The sequence below is a fragment of the Poecile atricapillus genome, chromosome 14, assembly GCF_030490865.1.
Source record: "Poecile atricapillus isolate bPoeAtr1 chromosome 14, bPoeAtr1.hap1, whole genome shotgun sequence".
NCBI classification, from domain to species: Eukaryota; Metazoa; Chordata; class Aves; order Passeriformes; family Paridae; genus Poecile; species Poecile atricapillus.
Window position 1 is genome coordinate 11,477,957 of NC_081262.1, and position 19,477 is coordinate 11,497,433.

General features: G+C 42.0%; 1 protein-coding gene across 10 annotated transcripts in view; it reads left to right on the forward strand.

Moving 5' to 3' along the window:
- Positions 1-2,088: 2,088 nt before the first annotated feature.
- The window catches only part of SUN1 (Sad1 and UNC84 domain containing 1), a 33,491-nt gene continuing 16,102 nt past the window's right edge, over positions 2,089-19,477 (forward strand). For 5 of the 10 annotated variants that reach the window (XR_009278773.1, XM_058849819.1, XM_058849824.1 and 2 more), the window contains exons 1-4: positions 2,089-2,217; positions 12,706-12,802; positions 18,451-18,642; positions 18,976-19,166. Coding sequence is in view for 9 of the 10 variants with exons in the window: in XM_058849819.1 (XP_058705802.1) it covers positions 12,726-12,802; positions 18,451-18,642; positions 18,976-19,166 (460 nt within the window). In the remaining variant the exon portion in view is untranslated. Of the gene's footprint in view, positions 2,218-5,938; positions 6,079-6,386; positions 6,627-7,795; positions 8,095-12,705; positions 12,803-18,450; positions 18,643-18,975; positions 19,167-19,477 lie in introns of those variants that run through there. The other 5 variants (XM_058849821.1, XM_058849823.1, XM_058849820.1 and 2 more) reach the window with 5 other exon arrangements.

A 19,477-nucleotide genomic window follows, 5' to 3' on the forward strand; every position in this document is an offset into this window, starting at 1 on the left:
CTTGGTTTGTTTGGGGTTTTCTTCAATAGCTTTGTAGTGTATAAGTTTTGGTGTCATCTTCTATTCTCAGCTGTGTAATAAAATAAGGGAGCTCCTAGATGCTTGTCTACTCCATTGTGGGGTAGGGTACTGGGGGCTTTTTTGCACACACAAATCATGAAAAATCAGGATTCTGATGTGGGTTTTTAAAATTATCTGTATTACAGACAGAAAATGCTCTTTGGCTTCTAATTCCCAAGTGCCTTGGCTTTGTGTCAAGTCTAAAAACAGACTCAGTGGGGGTTGTTCATACTCCTTATGCTGTAGGAAGTGCTCATGTTTGTTTGTCCATCTGACCTAACTTTACCTTTTCAGGCCTGTGACATAATTGCTAACCAACCCATTATCTGTTTACTGCTCTGTCTACTTGCCTTCCTAAAGAAACATTTGAGACAGATTACACACACAAGACAAGTTTTATTCCTAGCTTAAAGGCAAAGTCAAACTTCTGGCCACTTCTCTATAAAACACTGGGTTGCTTTGAAAATTCTCTAAAAAGGGACAATAAAACTAATGATACAGAATAGTTGAGGAGTTTCTTATGGATCCAAAAGCTATTGTGCATTCCTGTAGAATAGGATACTCATTTTAGGTCCTTTGTATATCTCTGAAGTTCAGCCTTCTTTTAATGAAAAGCCAAAGTACAGCTGTTCCTGTACTGAGCAGAATTTTAATTGACTAAAAACTATTAACTATTTAACTCACTGTAAGTGGAGGGACAGCTAAAACTCTTACAAGGCACAATGTGAGTGAAGTAAAAAAATCCCTAAAAAGCATTAAATAGAGTGAAGAGGTTGTGGAGTCTCCAGCCTTAGATATATTGAAATTCTGACTTAATACAGCCCTGAGAAACCTGTTCTGCCTGTGTCTGTTGGGCAGGAGTGGGACTACATACAGCATCTCCAGGGCCCTCTTCCAGACTGACTGTTCTGTGGTTCCATTAAATTGTTTCCTTAGTCTAATCAATTATTAAAAAGCCAATTAAATTAGACTGGAAATAGACTCTATAACTATCCTAGCAGAGACCTTGTTCTCAAAATAGTCTTTCAAAGCACCGCAAAGCAGCAGGTTCCTGCAATACAACCTAAAGTTTCACTTCAGCAGCAAGAACCCAGTTCTTATGTTAAAGTTCCCTTGAAAGTCCCCTAAATAAATCCTACTTAATGACACTACTACAGGCATGATATTTTTAGCTTCTTATGTTGACAAAATTTAGATTCTTTACCACTGATTAACAGCCTCATGATAGCTGCAGTACAAATGTTGGTCAAGTGCTTTTAATTACTCTTGTGATCTAAAGCAGAGATGTTTGCAAACCCAACTTCAAATGAGGGATGAGAGAAGAGAACATTCTTGGTTGATGTGGAATCTAGTCAAAGTTTTTCAAGATGTTCTAAAGCTGGCACACAGATAGTAAGAGCTGAAGTATTCATCAAGCTTGATATCTTCAGTAGGCTGGGAACATTTTTTTCTTCCATATGTTGAACATTTTGTTATCTTTCAGAGCAGTCCATTGTGGGATGCCTCACAAAGAAAAATCTCCACATCATCCAGCAAAACAGCTTTTTCTTCAGAGCCAGGAGAGCTTGTTAAAATGAATATTCTAATAGTCCTTGTGGAAAAATGCTAAACACCAGCTTGATTTTGTTTGTGTGTGTGACAAACTGGGGATCTGCCACTACGTCCTTTTATTAGCTCGTAGGACATGACAGTGTGCTAACCTTGCTTGTAGTTTACCGTATTTCAACTTATATAACCCAAATTTCTTAAATCCCTTTACAAAAATGTACTGAGTCACCTGTGGATGGTTTATGAGTCTGGATTTTGAAGTCATTTGCAGCTTCAACCTTTTATTAGATCAGTAGGAACTCAACTAAAATGTTTTGGGGTTTTTTTCCTGTTTGGCCAGATCAGCTCTTGTATTTCCTAGATTTAGTTAGTGCACATTATGGAATGTCACTAGCACCATATGCATGACGTTACTTTTAAGCAAGGGCAATTTTGGGGAGCAGAGCTGTTATCTCAAACTTTCAGGCTTTCAGGCACTTTAGATAAGCAGCCTTTAGCCCCGCCCTTCCTGTGACAAGCAGTTGTGCCTCTGTCTTCGTCCTTGTAAGCCAGAAGACCTGTTGTGGAGCATCCTGGGACTTGGATTCTCAGCAAAACAAATGTTTTTAGGTAAGTGCATGCATTTGTCTAACTGAATATAGTCTCTTTTATATATTTGTTAACTACCTTAAGTAGATTCAATTAATTAGATGATGAGAGGACACTGACAAATAAGATAACTAAAGTTTGAGACAGAGTCTACATCAGAGAGCATTTTAGGAGAGGCTGGTGTGTTCCAGATCCATCCATTTCTTATCCGTGTGAGTCCATACAGGCAATGTGCAGATTTGCTCAGGAATGCTGTGGCAGATTGCAGACACTCTGCAGGTGTCCAGCCCTGCAGGGTCATGTGAGCCCACGGGGAAGGTGCACTAATGCACCTCTCTGCTTGTGTCAGCAGTCTGCTCCCAGAGACTGTCCCCCAGCTGTAACGGCAAAGTTATTACAGGCTGTAATAACATATCACAGCTCTAATCTAATCTCTACACAGAGAAATTCAGCCATTAAGGTATAATAAGTTAAAACCAGGAGTAACCAGAAGGAATTAGTATAGTCCATAGTACTATTTTACTACATAGTACTATGATAAAACTATCCAGTTGTAGTACAGTATAACCATAATAGGTATTTATGTCATTATAAGTTTATTTATTTATTTATTTATTTATTTATTTATTTATGCTAAATAAATTATACTATAATAGTTCTGTATAGAGAGGTTAGAGTTCTGATGGGCTATTGCACAGGCTTTATCTTGCTGGGGGAAGCCCCTTGTCTGAACCACACAAACATACCAGCGCACTGCCCCAAAAATAAAGTAACATCTTGGCTTTAGAAAGCCAGCTGCTGGCTTGAGAGCAGCCAAGTTTCTGTTCCGTTTGCGGAATCTGTGTTGGGATCCCTACAGGGGAAGGTGAGCAATTGTTTGCTAGAAGAGTGGATCAGAGCTGGTCCTTCTGGGTGCATCATGGACAACTCTGTGTCTCAGCTCTCCTTGTGAAGCTCTAACCATGTTTAAAAAAGAGAGAAAGAAAAATAAAAAATCTTCATTATTAGGCATCTGAAGGATCAGCAAAAATTACAGTTAACAAGCTTGTGTCCATTTACTGGGATCAATCCCCCAGAGAAGCAGGAGCTGAGCTGAAGCAGCAGATGAGAGCTGTGAGGAGAACGGCTGCTCTGTCAGCCTGCCTTGGGTGTAATCGGCTTTTCTTGTTAATGTCTGAAATCCCCTGTAAGTCAGGACCACAGAGATCTAGTGGCAAAACTGATCTGAAGTGCTCTGGATCCCTCTTTCCCTCATAACCCAATTGCTCTGGATGCAGCACCCATTGCCTTTGGCTGAGGTGTGGGGAAAGGTCCCTGTTGAGCTTAGCCATAAAAGGATGCAGATGGTGAGAAACCTTTTCTTTAATGAGCAAGAAATCAGATTTACAGATATTTTAGGTGATTTTCATACTGCTACATATATATGATGATCTGCCCATCCATGGGCACAAAGGTCACCACCACTCCCATCCTGTGCAGCAGCCTGCCATGCCCAGTACTACCAGTCACAAACACCTCGCTGCACTGGTTCCTGCCACATTCAGCCCGAACCTTCTGGTAGCAAGGACCAGAATGTGGAGCAGAACAGGTTTGCTAGGCATGACTGCAGGAGAGCACTGGAATGGGAATCATAGAGGGAAAGGAGTGATAATGAGGGAAGGGAAGGGAAGGGAAGGGAAGGGAAGGGAAGGGAAGGGAAGGGAAGGGAAGGGAAGGGAAGGGAAGGGAAGGGAAGGGAAGGGAAGGGAAGGGAAGGGAAGGGAAGGGAAGGGAAGGGAAGGGAAGGGAAGGGAAGGGAAGGGAAGGGAAGGGAAGGGAAGACTAGGGAAATGTGGTCCTTGGATTAGTTTGGCCTTGTATTGCAGTTTCCCCATACCTGTTGTCAGTTAAAAAAGGTGGTTTTTTTGCTCTAAATATTTAACTGCCCTCAACAATGTTAAAAATTGAACATTTTTAATATGGTCAATTTGTATTCTTAATGACCATTTTTCTCTATACACTTCAACTTAGCCAATAAAATCATCAGTCCACTTTATATTCAGAATTTGTTAGATGCTGAGAAACCTTGAAGGAATTTTTATTTGCCTCAGAGCAGTTTCTTCTGAAATGTGGAAGAGTTAACTCCCTGTACACACCAGCTTGTTTTAACAAAACCAGGACATCTGACTAAGTTCCCATTTAATCCTGGAAACTTAAAACCAGCTCTATTATCTCTCATAGCTGAGGAGTGTAGGGAAAACTGAACTTTAGCATCATCCTCCATCCAGCCTCTTGGCCTGATTGTGATGGAAAAACAACTGCTCAGGACAAGTCAGAGCAGCCTGGGAAGCTGGAGTAGCACCCTGGGAGAATGGCATGCCTTGTCCTGCCAGAGCTGAGTGCTGCCTGCCCTGCCTGGGCTCCAGGGGAACAGGGTGGGAAACATCTCTGAGAGGGCCTGGCCTTACACCACCAAGGAATTTTTCAAGATTTAAACTAAGAGGTGATTTTGCCCTGAGTATCTTAAGCCTTTAAATATTATCTACTCTTAAGATAGGAAAACAGGTGTGGACTAAGTACAGAAAGAGGAGTGGCCAGAAAATTGATTCTGCAAAATACTCAGCCATATGCAGGGAGGAGGAGACTGGTGCGGTGCTGCACATCTGACCAAACCAGGCACTGGCTTCCAAGTGTCACTGGGGTCAGTTCAACTTTGGCTGCAGCATCTTGAAACTGTCATGTAGCTGGAACAAAGCACTTCTAAAAGAAACAGGAATTGCCCAAAATCAGTGCTACATCAATATCAGCTAATACCTTAAGTGAATATGTTTATCTTGCATTTTCTGTTTCTTAAGGATTAGCTGCCTTCTCTCATTTTGTATCCAAACATTTGGATTATTTGATAATTACATATTTATAAGCCAGTCTTTCACAGCAAGCTGAGTAATTTCTCTTGCACACACAAGTAAATAACAATTTATGGCCTGATTAGCCTTTCCCAAGTGACAAATTCCCTATTGTGTTGTGTCACTGACATTGTACCATCCCTGCCTACAGCTTGGCCCTCGAGAGAACTGTGGACTCGGGGAGACTGAAGGCTTAAATAAACGTCACTCAGGCACAGGCTCCACATTGAATGGATTTGCATACGTTCCCCGAGTGTTTAACAATGGGGCTTGTATCTTCTCTGCCAAGAACCAGTCCCATTCCTGGAAGTGTTCAAGGACAGGTTGGACAGGGCTTGGAGGAACCTGCTGTAGTGGGAGGTGTGCCTGCTCATTGCAGGGGAGTTGGAACTAGATAGTCCTAAAGGTCAGTTCCAAGCCAAACAATTGTGTGATTTCTTTTCCGTGTGGCTGTCCGGAGGTTTCTGTGGCCCGATGCTGGCATTGGTGAGGTTCTGTTGGGCACCACACGGAGCCGGAGCGGCCGGGTGTGCCGTGCCAGAGCCAAAGTCTTAGCGAAGGCCGGCGAATCAAAGGGAAGGGAAATCCAAGAAAGGCCGGGTAGGAAGGAAACAGAGGAAACACTGGGAGGGAAAGTCAGTGAGTCAAGCAATAGAGGCCGGAGTGAAAATCTGAGTTAACTCTCCTCGCCTCTCCACTGCTCGATCCAGAGACTCCCACAGCTCCATTTTGCGGAGGGGGAAGGCGAGGCAGGAGGCGGCCGGGCTGCGGCGGCTGGCGGGGCAGCCCCCGGCGGGCCCGAGGAGGCGGAGCGGGAGCCCCGTGCCCGGTGTGAGGGGCCGCGCGGGGCGGGCACTGAGGGGGCGCTGCCGGCACGCGCCGCGCGGGCGGGGCGGGGGCTCCCGGCGGCCTCGGCAAAGCGGGCGGGGCCCGGGCAATCTCAGCCGCCGCTGCCGCTACCGCCGGCTCTGCCTCTTCCTCGCTGCACCGGCACCAGGTAACCTCCGCCGCGGCTCTCCCCGTCGCGCAGGGCCGGGCAGCTGCTCCCCCGCCCGCCCCCGGAGCGCGGGGCTGGAGGTGGCGGGGTTCAGCCCGCCCCGGCCGTTGCCAACCGTCCCCCGCCCGCGCTCATCCGTCCCCCGCCCGCCCCGGCCCGCCCGCCGCCGCTTCCCGCCGGGCCGGGGCCGCGTGTGGCGGCCGCCCGCCCGCGGGGGAACCCCCGGGGCGCGGTGTCTCGGCTCTGCGGCCTCCCCCGAGTGGGGAATCGGCGTCCCCGGTTCGGGCAGCGGAGCGTGAGGCGCTGCGGGCTGGAGTCGTGGGGCAGGCAGGCGCTGAACCCTGGTTAGCCCGGAGTTCTGCCGGTCGGCGCTGTTCGCTGGGAGGAGAGAGAAACCTCAGCTGCCCGGGTCCCTTTGGGCCTGGCACCTGGAGGCTTTTCTTGTCAGCAGAAACTATAACCTGCAGCTTTTCGCGCTGGTTGTGAAAGAGCTGCCGAGTGCGCGGTGGTGCCGGCGCTCGCCGCAGCTGCCGAGCCTTGGTGCAAAGGTAACGTGCTGTGATGGGTGTTGTGCTCTGCTCTGGGTAGCACAGGTGGACAAACCTGCCCTCTCTGTTCCCCGGCTGTCACCTCAGGGCAGCTGCCTCTGTGGGGAAAGTGTTGTTTAACAGACGAGTTTACTGTGGAAGAGTTTGGCATCACTCGACAAGTGAGTGTCTGCCCGTGTTTTTACAGCAAAATGTGCTATTTTAGTGCTGTGCTCCTTTTGAGGTGATAGTGCTGAGTTCCTCATGCCGCGGTCACGTTTGGCTGCTCTTCAGTGACCACAGGGGTAGAAGTGTCAGGAACACTGGAGACAGCTCCTGTTTCCTGACAGTTCCAGTAAGTTTTATATTTGCTGGGAAGAAGTATTTGGTTTGCCTTATTTTACGTTCCTTATTTTATATTGCCTTATTTACCATTATATTACGTTAAAATAAAATACATTTTGAAAGTACATTGTTTATAATATGCTATAAAGAAAAAAAAATATTAGCCAGCAAATTCCGGGTTTCTGCAGTATTTGCAGGGCCCCCCCATTCCACCATCTGCTTTTCAGTTTAACGTTATGCAAAAAGGAAGTTAAATATTTGCTAATTTTTTTTTAATGTTTCTGTTTCAGTGCTTTGCAGCTGACTATTCCCGATTAATGCTTCTGTTGGATTACCCAGTGAATCCTAATGTCTAATTCTTGCTTTTACATATAGGGGTGAATTACTAGTTGCTGATTTTCATGCCAGTGTTGTGGAAGTGAGTTGCGGGTGTTTTTGTCCTAAGTGAGCTGGACCGAGGGGGTTTTATTGGCAGGCTTAACAGGCTTTTTACATTGATCTATTAGTAAATGAGGTGGTGTATAGATATCCTTAAATCTGTGGTGCTTGTCTGGCTGGTAATTTGGGAATTGTAAGGTGTGGACGTTTAGGCATTCAGGTGTCGCTTATAAAGAGTAAGATGTCGGGGTTTAATTTGATCGCTAATTCTGGGGGTGTTCTATCGGGCAGGTGAAGCGTTTCAGGAGCGTGACGGGCGAGGTAAAACACGTCTTTTGTTGTGTTCTGGGGGGCGGAGAGGCGCCGTCGGAGCCGCAGGGGTTAAGGCGGTGGGGTCGGCCGGGCGGCCGCCTCCAGTGAATTCAAACTCGGCGAGTGACGGGAGCGCGGGGGCCGGGCCGGCGGGCGCTGCGGGCTTTGTTGGGGCCGGGAGCCATTTTGGGCTCGATGGCACGGCATGTGCCGGCCGCGGAGCGAGCCCTGAGCCCGGGCCGCGGCGGATGGCGGAGAGCCGAGCTCGGGCTGCGGGGCCCGGCCAGGCCCCGGCGCGGCGTGTGCGAGCGGGCCCGAGCGGCCCGGGCTCTGGGATGGTGCGCTGGCAGCGGGGCCCTGGGTGTAAACAATGAACGGGCACGCTGCTTGCTTCACCGCGGCTGAATGTGTGGCTGGGTTTTGTCAGCACCCCCTTTAAAAAGCGTTTCGAGAGGTACAGAATGTGAATGTGCGGTGTTGATGCTTTGTGATGATCCTGGTTTGTGTTGTTAGTGCTGTAGTTTGACGCCTGTGTTTTGGGGATCTGTGCCGTAATGCTCAATGGTAACATCTAGTGTAAAATATCAATTTTAGTACTTTAGTACTTTAGTAGATTTTTTTGTTTGTTTGCTTTTGTGTTGCTCTTTTAAAGGAATAATAATGTCTTATGAATGTGAGTTTTAATAAAATGTTGATTTAGCTTGGAGCTCTTTGCTCTTCAGCCTGTTTAAACCAGTACTTAACTTGCTATGGTGAAACATCCTTTGTGGAGTATATTTGCTTATATATTTGCGTTCTTTAACAAAAAATAGTGATTTTATTGGTTATTCTGAATAATAGAAGAAAATAAAAATTGAAATTACAAATAAAAAATGGCTTGCTCTCAGGAACTGATGGAGTTTGCATGTTCCAGTTTCATTGTTATTGATAGTTTGCCTAAATCTGTTTAGCATTTGTGACATTAAACATGTTAAGTTATAGTGACTCAAACTTTCTTGGCTTTAAAATTTGAGGCTAGTAAAGGCTCTTTTTGAAGTAGTATTACCAATATCTAAGACTTTATTGTATCATTTTTTTATCTCTTGTAACATAAAAAATTAAGACATGCTGTCTTGGGAATTTTCTCATTCTCTAACAGACTTTGGTGAATATTTCTATTCTGCCAGGGTCCCTTTTGTGAAATGGCAATTTACCATTTCCTTTGTTACAAAAGGTTTTCATGAGGAACTGCCTGGACAGTATGTTTGTAAAAGTCTGTGTACCCCAAAAGCCCTGAGGGTTTGTGTCTGTCCCTGAGGTGTTTGTAGTGCATGGTCAGTGTTTGGTGCTGCCCTCCCTGCCTTGTGATGCTTCTGTGTATAAAGGCCACTCATCATCTTCCCTGGAAGCCAGGAAGCTTGCTGCCATGGTGCTAGGATTTTGTTGAGGCTGGCTGATTGTGAAAGTGACTGTCAGACAGGCTTTTGAGCTAGTGGTGCAGCCTCATGTCACTCAGAAGCTTGAGTCCTTTGGAGATATCCAAGGGCCTTGTGTGAAGGTAAATTCTGCTGCACTGATTACAGGAGTTCCTGAGCTTCCTTGTGTTCTGACAGAGTCACAATCTGTCTTCTCCTGCCCTTCTGCTGTGCTGATTTATTGTAATACAGATTCAGTTTAATTGCAAGGGAGAGATAATGCTTAGGATGACTGTTGTGTCTGCTTCCCAAAAAAAGGCAGATGATCCAGCTGTCTCCTCTGCAGGAACATGGAAGCTGGCTTGTAAGCTGAGGCCCCACATAGTGTCTGCTTGCATTCCAGTGCAACTGTGTGCTTCCCTTTAATTGACTGTGGGCTGTCTTATCAAAGTATTCTTATTACTTAGGCGTTTTATACAACTACATGCTTGCTTCTTGCACCATATACTCCTTAGTATTAGAAATAGATGTTTACAGGCTTCTACAAAAGGGAAAAAGGCTATTTTGGAGTTTGGCCCTCGTAACCTTGCAACAAAGCTGAGACTAAAAGTCTACATAAAACTGTCTGAATCCAAACAGATCTGTGGTTCCTAAAGCAGAAGGGTGTTGGGCACCCAGAAGTGTTCACTGTGGAACTAAGTACAGTGCCTACCTCTCAGGTTCTCTACCAAGTTTTGTGATTTAAAATTTTCAAAATATTTTGTTATCATGTCTCTTTCTGTTCCAGTTGTGTATGAAAGTTTCATAAGCAAGAAGAATGATAATGCATGAAAGGTGGAGTGCTGTTAAACATGAGTGAAAAAATTAGAGTGAGTCAATGTCCTCCGCCCACCCTGGGTCTGTTTTGTAATAAGGATGTAGAATATTTCTAAATAAATTGGGTTGATCATTTGTTTTGAAGAGGTGGATAACCAAGATAAAGCTGTTGAACTAAAGTCAGGCTTAAAAAAAAATCCACTTTTACAGTAAATTCTGGATGCCCATTTTTGCAAGTTGTGGTCATCTCTGAAGATGATTTTCAAATTCTGTTTAAGTCAGTTAAGTCTGTTTTGTTGCTTTGAAAAATTGAATAGAGGTTTCTCCTCTTGAGTCAGAATTAATTTTAGAGCATCAGACAAGCAGTGAATCAAACCAAGTTCCTAAATCTTCTAAGAGTGATTTCTAAGTGCGGTGTTTAGATGGCAAACCTGATATCTTCACTGGAGAGCTCGGTGCTATGAAACCCAGCTATTAATAGACCTACGCCTAAGTACCTTTGAGGCTTTGCAGTTAGTACTGCCTTTGTCAAGCACATTTTTTATCTATAATAACTTAATGATACAATTAAAACCTTATCAAATAATAAATATTGTTTATGTTCTGGCATTTGATTTATTTAGAAAACAAGTGGAAAGATAACTGGTGGTGAAGGGGAAAAAAACAGGGAAGAAACTGAGCCAATATGTTGTTTTTCAAACTCGGCCGTTGCCCTGCCCATATGGGCAATGGAGACAGGGAGGAGCTGGGGAGCTACTCAAAGCTCACTGGCGTAGCTGAGCTTTCTGTGTGGGAAAATATGCTGGGTGTCAGAAGGACTAGCTACCGAGTTGCCAGTTAAAAAATAGATTTTATGATGAAATGATGCGTGCTAAGCACGCACATCAACTCCAGTGGAAACTAAACAAGGTTTTTCTACCTTGGGGGTTAAAGATCTTTATTGGGATGAACCAAGTCAAACAGATCAACCTTAATCATAGTTTTCAATTTCAACAGGCATGTGTCTGAGAAACCTGCTTTGCTATTCTTTAATACAAGTGCTCTCTGATGTTATCAGCATCCCTCTTCTTGAAATTCACTGTATTTCCACTTTCATTCCTGGGGAGCCATTACTCTCTGGTCCCCATTTCCTATGTGCTAAATTGAGCTCTTGTTTGTTGATAAAGTAAGGCAGCAGTTGTTACATATTCCAACAGAATTTGCTGCTCATTCTAGCAGGAGAATGAGACTGCTTTGCTAATGCTTCCGCACTACTGATTTAAGCTTCCTGTAAACAAACAACAGATTTATATACAAGTTAGTGAAAGCATTATGGCTCTGGGGCAAATAAAGTGAACGTAGAGGCTCACTTAATGGAAATGTGTTCTCTATAATACAAAAAAAAAAAAAACAACAGTAAATAGCAAGAAACCTTATTTTTCATTAACCCCACTTTGCATGGGAGGTGCTTGGATTCAGGAAGCTAGGATGCTTAGGCCCGGAAGTTTTAATTTTTTTAAGTCTTCAGTAGTAGCGGAAATATCCTCCTGCCTTACTGACCTCAGGATTTGGAGACTACAGGTGGACTGACTAAGAGCATTTTAATGTTACGTGTACAGACTTCTTTTGAGCTTCTTTTGCCTGTACCTGCTTTTTGTCTCTATTTCTTATGCATGTGTAGCTAGACAAAATGAAAACTCCTGTTTCAGCATAGGAAAGTGCATCTCCAAAATTAGATGCTTGTTGATGTTATGATTATGAAAATTAGCTGGGAATATTTTTATCCTGGTTTAGATATGTCATCACAGATATGTGGAATATCTTTTACTGCTGTTGAAACAGGAGCCATAGATAATCTGAAAGTAGCCAGGATTCTGCCTTGCTAACTGTGCAAATCCAGAATAGCTAAATCCCTATTTGTTAACTACAGATAAGCAATCATCCAAGAATCTTGTCTACAAAATTAAAAATTTTCTTTGGCAAATAAAACCAAGAAGGACTGAAGGTTTTTTGCAGATACTTTGAAATTGAAAGTCAAATTGTACCACAAGTAGTCACCCATGCAGCTCTGTGAGTTTGTTGATAGGACATCAGTTTTTATTTTCTTCCCAAAGCTATAATACCTTTCAGAGGCCCCATGGAAAGTTTCACAAGCGTTGCTTGGGTGGTTTTGATTTGGTAGTTTTGGCTTTGGGTTTGTTGTTGTCTTGGAAGTGGATGGCACTCTGGAAAATGTGCCTAATTCTGCCCTATGAGTCACTTTGCAGTTGGCTCTTTTGCTAGGGTGTGTATTCAGTGGTTTTAATGACAGAAATAAATTATGTGAAATGAAACTCGCTGCTTAGTGGATGGTATTCAAAAGTGCTAGAGCAAAATGATTTGACTATATGTAAAAATGTTCTCAAGTTTCATCTGCATTATCCTTGGTGCACAGAGCAGCCTGTGCTTTGCTCAGAGGGCACTCAAAGCAAAACAGGTTATGAAGAGATCTCTGAAGCATGGCTGCATAGTTCCTTAGATTTCTATACTTAGCTTCTTTAGGGGATACCAGCATAACGTAGTTCCTGTGGAAGTGTTGTAATTTGGTTGTGATAAGAGTTTGGCTTGTAACTGTCATGTTCCAGAGAACTTGGAAATAGCTGAAAATAGAGTGTCGTAAAGAAGGTCACAGTCAGAAATACCCTGAGCTTCCTGTAGTAATGATGAGGAATATCTGACACTAGCAGCAATACTACTCCACTACTGAGAGCTCCATGTTTCTGGTAACTGCTCTTTTATTTCAACGCTTAATAACACAGGCTGAACAGCGTAAGGGCTCCTAGATTGACTTTACGTAATTTTAAGTCATTGCATGACTCTATTTTCACCTTTTACAGTATGATTTGAAACTGTCAACATGGACTTTTCACGTCTACACACGTACACCCCTCCCCAATGTCTGCCAGAGAACACTGGCTATACATATGCACTCAGGTGAGAACCCTTTTCTTCTTGTAGACAAACTGTCTGTTCTCTGAATGTTGCTAATCCTTTCATGGTAAGTAGCTGACTTCTTTGAAGAAGTGGGCTTTTTCTAGTCTGGCTTGAAAACAAGTGCTGTGTCCTAACTGGAGGAGAGAAGATGTTGAACTAACAGGACAATGACTAAGAGAATGACTCAATGTTTATTAGTTGCTATGAGTAACTTGTGTCCGCCTAGTTACAAATGCTGTTGGATTTCTATAAATAAGCCCTCAAAATTCTTCGATGTTTTGTGTATTGTAACTTTGGTGTGTGCTTTCTTTTGTGGCTTGGGACCACTTTCACTTTTAAACGCTGATTTTTGCGCACTCATTGCTGCTAGTATGGGACTTGGCTGGAAGTAACATATCAATTACTTCTTTTACCAAAGCTACGTGTTGGGTGAATGTAAAATCTGTGTTCTAATGAATCTTGCTTTTCCTTGTATCTTTTTCTTGTGTATCTTTTAATGATCTTGTTTTTTACTTGTATCTTTGTTTCTCTTAAATCACTTCTGTTTTCAAAAAACTAACTAGTGTTTGGTAGCTTTTGTATTATGTATGCAGAACAAGAGTTGTGATGCCTGTTTTGAGTTTCTTAGTACTAATATAGCAGATTGTTGCTGTTTTGATCTATTGTGCTTTTCCTGTTGTTGAGATATATACTTTCTTCAAAATGTATCAGTGAACCTGAGTTACTGGTTTTGCTAATTAAGTTTAAAATATGATTGTTCGTTAGGATCCAGTATGAGATTTGCTTTTCTATTCCCCCTCTGTCATTATTGTGTTGTTATTAAAATCCAGTATAGAGATAGGAGAATTACGAGAACACTTGGCTACTTGCCAGTAAAGCAGAAGTTCGCAAAACTGAAGCATTAAGAGATTACTGAGTTAATACTCTTCCTTTTGTGTGCTCCAAAACTGTAGGTTTCCATTTTCTGTTGGGGATCATGGCTTTTTTTTTTTTTTTTTTTTAAGCTATAGCCTAATGTCAGTAGTGTTGCAAAATGTGACATGTTTTATGTTGCATCAACTGAATTGCAATTTTTCCTGAATTTTATGAAAAACTATTGGTAAAATGTCAGTTAAATACAAGTGGGTTTTCCAATTTCAAGAAAAAGCTTGCTGGGCAATGAAAGGTGATCTGTGTGCCTTGTATCCAGCCGCAGTTTCACTTCTGCATTACTGAGTGGGTTTACCCACAAAAGTTACTTTTGTGTTGCAAATGTACCTTAGAGATTGGCTGAAATATTGTAACTCCTGACAGGTTAAACTCCTGTGGTGTTGTCCAAAATTCTCATCCAGTGAAACAATGGGCAAGTGGAAAGGAAAATGGAGAATGATTAATCCTATTGGATGTCTGGAGGATATTTCATTATGGCATTGGTGGGGTTTATTTAGGGGACAACTGAGTATTTGTCTTGCTACATAAATGAAGACTGTTTTGCAAAACTGAGAAGCTGTGAAGGGATTATATGTCCTGAAACTTCTAGCTTGCCATTTCACTGTGTTAGACTATTAGGCATAGGTATTTAGAAATGGATAGAGCTGGGTACGATGAAGTTTAATAGCTGCTTTAATGAAGGCCAGTATAGTTAAACTAGGTTGAAATTAATTCAGTGTAATTCTTTCTTGTGTGGAAAAGAAGGATTGGCAAGCTCTTTCTTTAAAATTGTGTGAAACCCCTAATGTTAAAATAACGGGGCAAGAAAACCTACTTGCTACACTGACATGACACTGCTTTCAGGGTGTAAGAAAGTAAACCAATCTTTTGTGCAGGCTCTTGCTGTGCCTCTGCTTTCTGTATATGTGCAGAATGACATCTATTATTGTCGCTCTTCATACTCTGGATCAAACAATCTTTGAAGACTGAGGAAAGGGAGAGTTGCTAATCAGAAATATTTTCATGTTGAAATTTGTTCCTTCTTACCCCTCAACTCCGTTTGTTTTGCTTATATTCTAATCTGATTTATTCTGCCTTTGACAATTCAATCTTTACAGAACCTTTTCTTTAAAGAAATTGACTTGGGATGTAGCCCTGCAGAAAGCAGTACAGTGAAGTTTGATACCACAAAGCTATTAATAGAGTTGGCTATGACTTATTAATAGAACTTATATTAATACCCACTGGAATCACTGTGTGTTCATAGCTGTAGTGCTTCTGCTTTGTGCTTCTACTCCTCCAGCCCAAATCAGAAAAACATTTAACTGATATACCTAAGTAATCTTTATCCTCCTCCAAATGCAAGTCAAACTTGTGAATCTCACCCACCTGTCAACATGTAATTTACACCCCACTCTTACGACTGATCTTTCTTTTTAGTCACCATCATATTTTGAATTGTGTTGTCAGTTTGGGTGCCTTTAACACTTCTTCTGAAATATGAGTTAAATCAATAAGAATTTGGTTGAATTTTCTTTTTCTATGTCAGAGCATTCAGTTGGGGTGTAATTTTCTGCACAGTAATTGAATAAAATCCTTTGAGGTTCTTAAGTATGTTCTGGGGCTCAATGAAGAAATAACTAAATTCAAGGTAGTGTCCTTGGTCACTTAATGTGATGCCTCCTGGTTAGAAAGCCTGTGAGTGTTTTTGTATTGACTGTATGTCTGTCTGTCTTTGAAGATGTCTTAGTTGTAGTTCTCCAGGTGCATTGGATGTGCCTATTCCTCTGAATGGTCAAGAATATCACTGCCCATTTCATTCCAAGGAGTATTTATAAATAAATGACACTTAAGGTCTTTCAGACAAGCTATAGCATGCTAAAATTGTCAGACCTCATTCTCATTCCACTTACTTGAAAAATAACCCACCGAAGTCTAGGACATTGTTATTCTGCAGAAGCTCATGTGAAGGAGGTATCAAGAGGAGGTATCAAGAAGCTGGAAATGTAAGACTAGATTCAGTCACCAGCTCTGCCAGCAGCCATGGGAGCTCTTTGCTGGTGGAAGGAGCCAGAGTCCTCACTGTTAGAAGAGATTATCCAGGAGTGTAGGCTAATTGTATCCCACCTTTAGGTGTTTCTTGGTTAGCAGTATATATTGCTTAGGAGGACATCAATGTGCAGGTTCATTTCTGGCCCTTGAAAGGAAAGGCAGTGGGTTTTTAATTTACTGTAGTCTTTTCTGTAGAAGTAAAAAGGCTGCATTCCAAAGCATGGAAAGTGAGATGGCAAGTTAGGGGACTTCTAGGTACTGTCGTGCTGCCAGAGGACAGATAATGTGAAGAGAATTATTACCCTGTGTAAGTGAGAGACAAGCCCCTTTTGTTAAAGAGGAAGAGAGTCCATGATGGTTTGTTGGGTTTTTTTCAGATAGTGGAGCCCAACTTGAAGCTATTTATTCAACCCACATTGATATAAATGCTCATTGAGATACTTGGTAACAGCAAGTGTTCATAAACAGAAACAAATTGAGGCTGGTCACAGCTGTCAGCTTGTACTTTGTGTTCTCGTGAATTGAGTATCTCTAAGAAACGTGGGGTGAAGATGAGGAAAAGCAAATGCATAGTGGCAAATGTAAATAGCAAAACGGAGTTCTGAAACAACTGTTTAGGGAGGGACTCAATAGAAAACTGTTGTGGCTCTGACCCTTTCAGAATAACAGCAGGAGGAGCCACATTTAACCCATATTCTCGCTTCATATCTGTCAGAGTATGAATCATCTATACTTGGCATTTTTGGAAACTGTAAAAATTAAACTCTTTAGTCTACAATTGGTTAAGTACACGAGAAAACGTATCTTTCTTCTCCCTCTTAGAGCCAAATGAAAGCAAGGATGAACAAGCCTAATTTATTTAATAATATATGCTGGGTTTGTTAAGTTGTGCTGGGGCTCCTGCCTTGCACAGGGTTGCACTGCACGTGCCAGCACTATCAGGGCAGACCAGTGAGAATCCAGCATGCAGAACCAAAGCCCTGCCATCCAATCCGTGCTCCTTTGGGCAATAGAAACAGCTACTTTGGACAGATTCTGGTCTGGTCTTAGAGGCTGAATGCCCAGCTGGTGCTGGAGCCATGAGATGTTTTCTGGCAGTGTGTTGTCTGCATTAGTGTTTTAGCCAAAAGTAATGCACTTGACATGCTCTGACAGCCCCATCTTACATACTTAACTTTGTGTTGAGGACCAGTGAAGACACTGATTTCAAAAGCACCACCTTGTCAGAATTACATCATTACTGTAAGTGTAGCTTCAAGGCCTTCTGGTGTTAACTTAATTGTATGCCGAAGCAATACAATAAATACCATATTGTTACTTTGTGATGTTCTGAGATCTTTAATGATTGTGTGAGAAAACTATTTCCATTAAATCATTTTTACACAAATACGTTTATTTTATAGTAACTGTTTGTATGTATTTATTAAAGGGAACGCTTCCATTTAAAATATAGGTTGCACAGTAGAATCTTCTCATTCAGATCTAATTTATTTGTGTGTTTTGCTTTGGGGAGAAGGAGCTGCTGTCGTAAACAATTCTTTACTTATCTCTTCTTTTAAAAAAACAAGCAAAACCCCAGGAGTACTGGAGTGCTGATACATCTCTGTATATCCCTGTGGCCCAAGAAGGGACAGAGTCCTTATGAAAGCTGGCCTGGAGCACTTAGCATTTGGATTCTGTGGGTCACAGGGCTGAGCAGTTCTAGAACCTGACCTGCTGTGCAGTGTCCTGTGCCAGCAGCCTCTGCTCACATAACTGAACGTTTCTTTTGGTTGTAAGTTTGAGAATTCCGCTTTAGGCTAAACTTCTGCTTTGGTAAATGTATTTCTTACAGACTCCTCGGGTTAATATGTTTGTGTTTGCCTTGTATTGCTGCTTTGTTCTTCACTAAGTTTTCATGGAAGCTCTGAGGGAATCACGTGTGGAAATGTGGAGTTCCTGGGGTAACGGTGTGAAGGTGATCTATGTGTAAACTTGCCTCTGTGGAGAAAAACAGATTGAAGTCTCTAAACATTTTTTGTTAGTTTGGAATTAAATATTTCTAATGGTTTGCATTAAATTAAGAAATGTTTTTAAACCACTTTTTAAAAGAAAACTAATTGTAGTTAAACTGAAATAGATGAAGTAGGGAAGTCTTTAAGTATCTTAAAAGGAGGAAGTTCCTACTTGTTGAGAGATGGAAATTCAGAGTAATGTGGCATATGGATCTTCAATTCTCAAAACAAGGACTTGGGAAACAGAAAATCGACAGAAATAAACTTAGATTGAAAATTAATCTTTGCCTTGCAACTTGGAGTGTGTCATTTTTAATTTGTTGCTAGGCATGATGAAGAAACTGTGTCCACTCTCAAAGAAGAAACTGGTGGTGAAGAAACTGGCTTCCACTCTCAAATTGGTCCCAAAAGAATGAGTGCTTGCTCTGGCTAAACTTCACACGTGGTTTCCATGGTGGTTGTTTCTTTTTGTGATTTGCTTTCAGTTGTAGAACACATAATATGAATTGCTTAGGAGAACCTTGAATATCTACATATATCTATATTATTTGGGTTATTTGGTATATCTTGTGGTGATTGTATCATAACCCTGAATAAACTGCATTTAATGGAAGCTTGGACTAGCTTGAAGAATATGTTTGTTACCAGGCTGAAAATTCTCCCAGTAATTTTGCTGTTCTTATTTTACTGCAGTTCGAGTTATTCTTCATCTGCTTTGGATTTTGAGACAGAGAACAAAATAGATCCAGTGTTTGATTCACCCAGAATGTCACGGCGTAGTTTACGGTTGGCTGCTGGAGGGTACAGTAAACCAGATGATGGACAGAGTGATTCCCTTCATGACAGCTCTTATGCTGGAAACATGTCCTTCAGGGATCAGTCTAAGTAAGCATCTTTAGTCATCACTAGTAAATCCTGAGTCTTACTGTTTAAACACAATAATGCAAAAAGGTTACCTACAGGTCTTATTTTTTGTTCTTGGTGCTTACTGCCATGCTCTGAAATTTATGTTCAGTATGTGGTTTGCAGTGACAATTTTTTACAAAAATCTTTCTAAAATTATAGGTGCTTGAAGGTGAGGACTTCCTTTTAAACCTTGTTTACTCTGTTTAGTTGAGTCAGTGTTGAAATGACTGTTTATTCATTTTATTAATAAAGCAAGAGAGTAACAGAAATTTGTGTCTTTAGTGCTATGTCTTACTTGCCTTTGTTTCCTAGGGTGGTAAAGCAACGCAGAAGTATGAGCAAACAGTCTGGCAGTGGAAGACATGTGCCAAGGAAAAATCTGTCCAGCTCATCTATTTTTAGCCAGAGCAGTTTCAATAGCCATGCCAGTGATACATCAATGATATCCACTTTATTGGATGAGTCTCTGATTCGGGAACAGACAGAAGTTGATCATTTCTGGGGTAGGCAATAATTGCTATTGCTTGTATCAAACTGTGCAAACTATTTGGTTTGGTGTGTATAAATTTATGATCTTTACCCCACCTGTTGTCCATCCTATTCCCAAAGATGTGTGCACTTGCACTTCTGCTGTAGGGGTCTACTTGCTAAGATGCCCACATGGTCCAGTGCATAAATTTAATTTACTGGCATGGTTAAGGTCAAGATGTTGCACAGTGAAGTTAATATGTCAGCAAACATAAACACTTGTGTGATGCAATGCCATATTTATCTCCTATCATTGCTTTCTTCAAAATGTACATTGAGTTCTGTA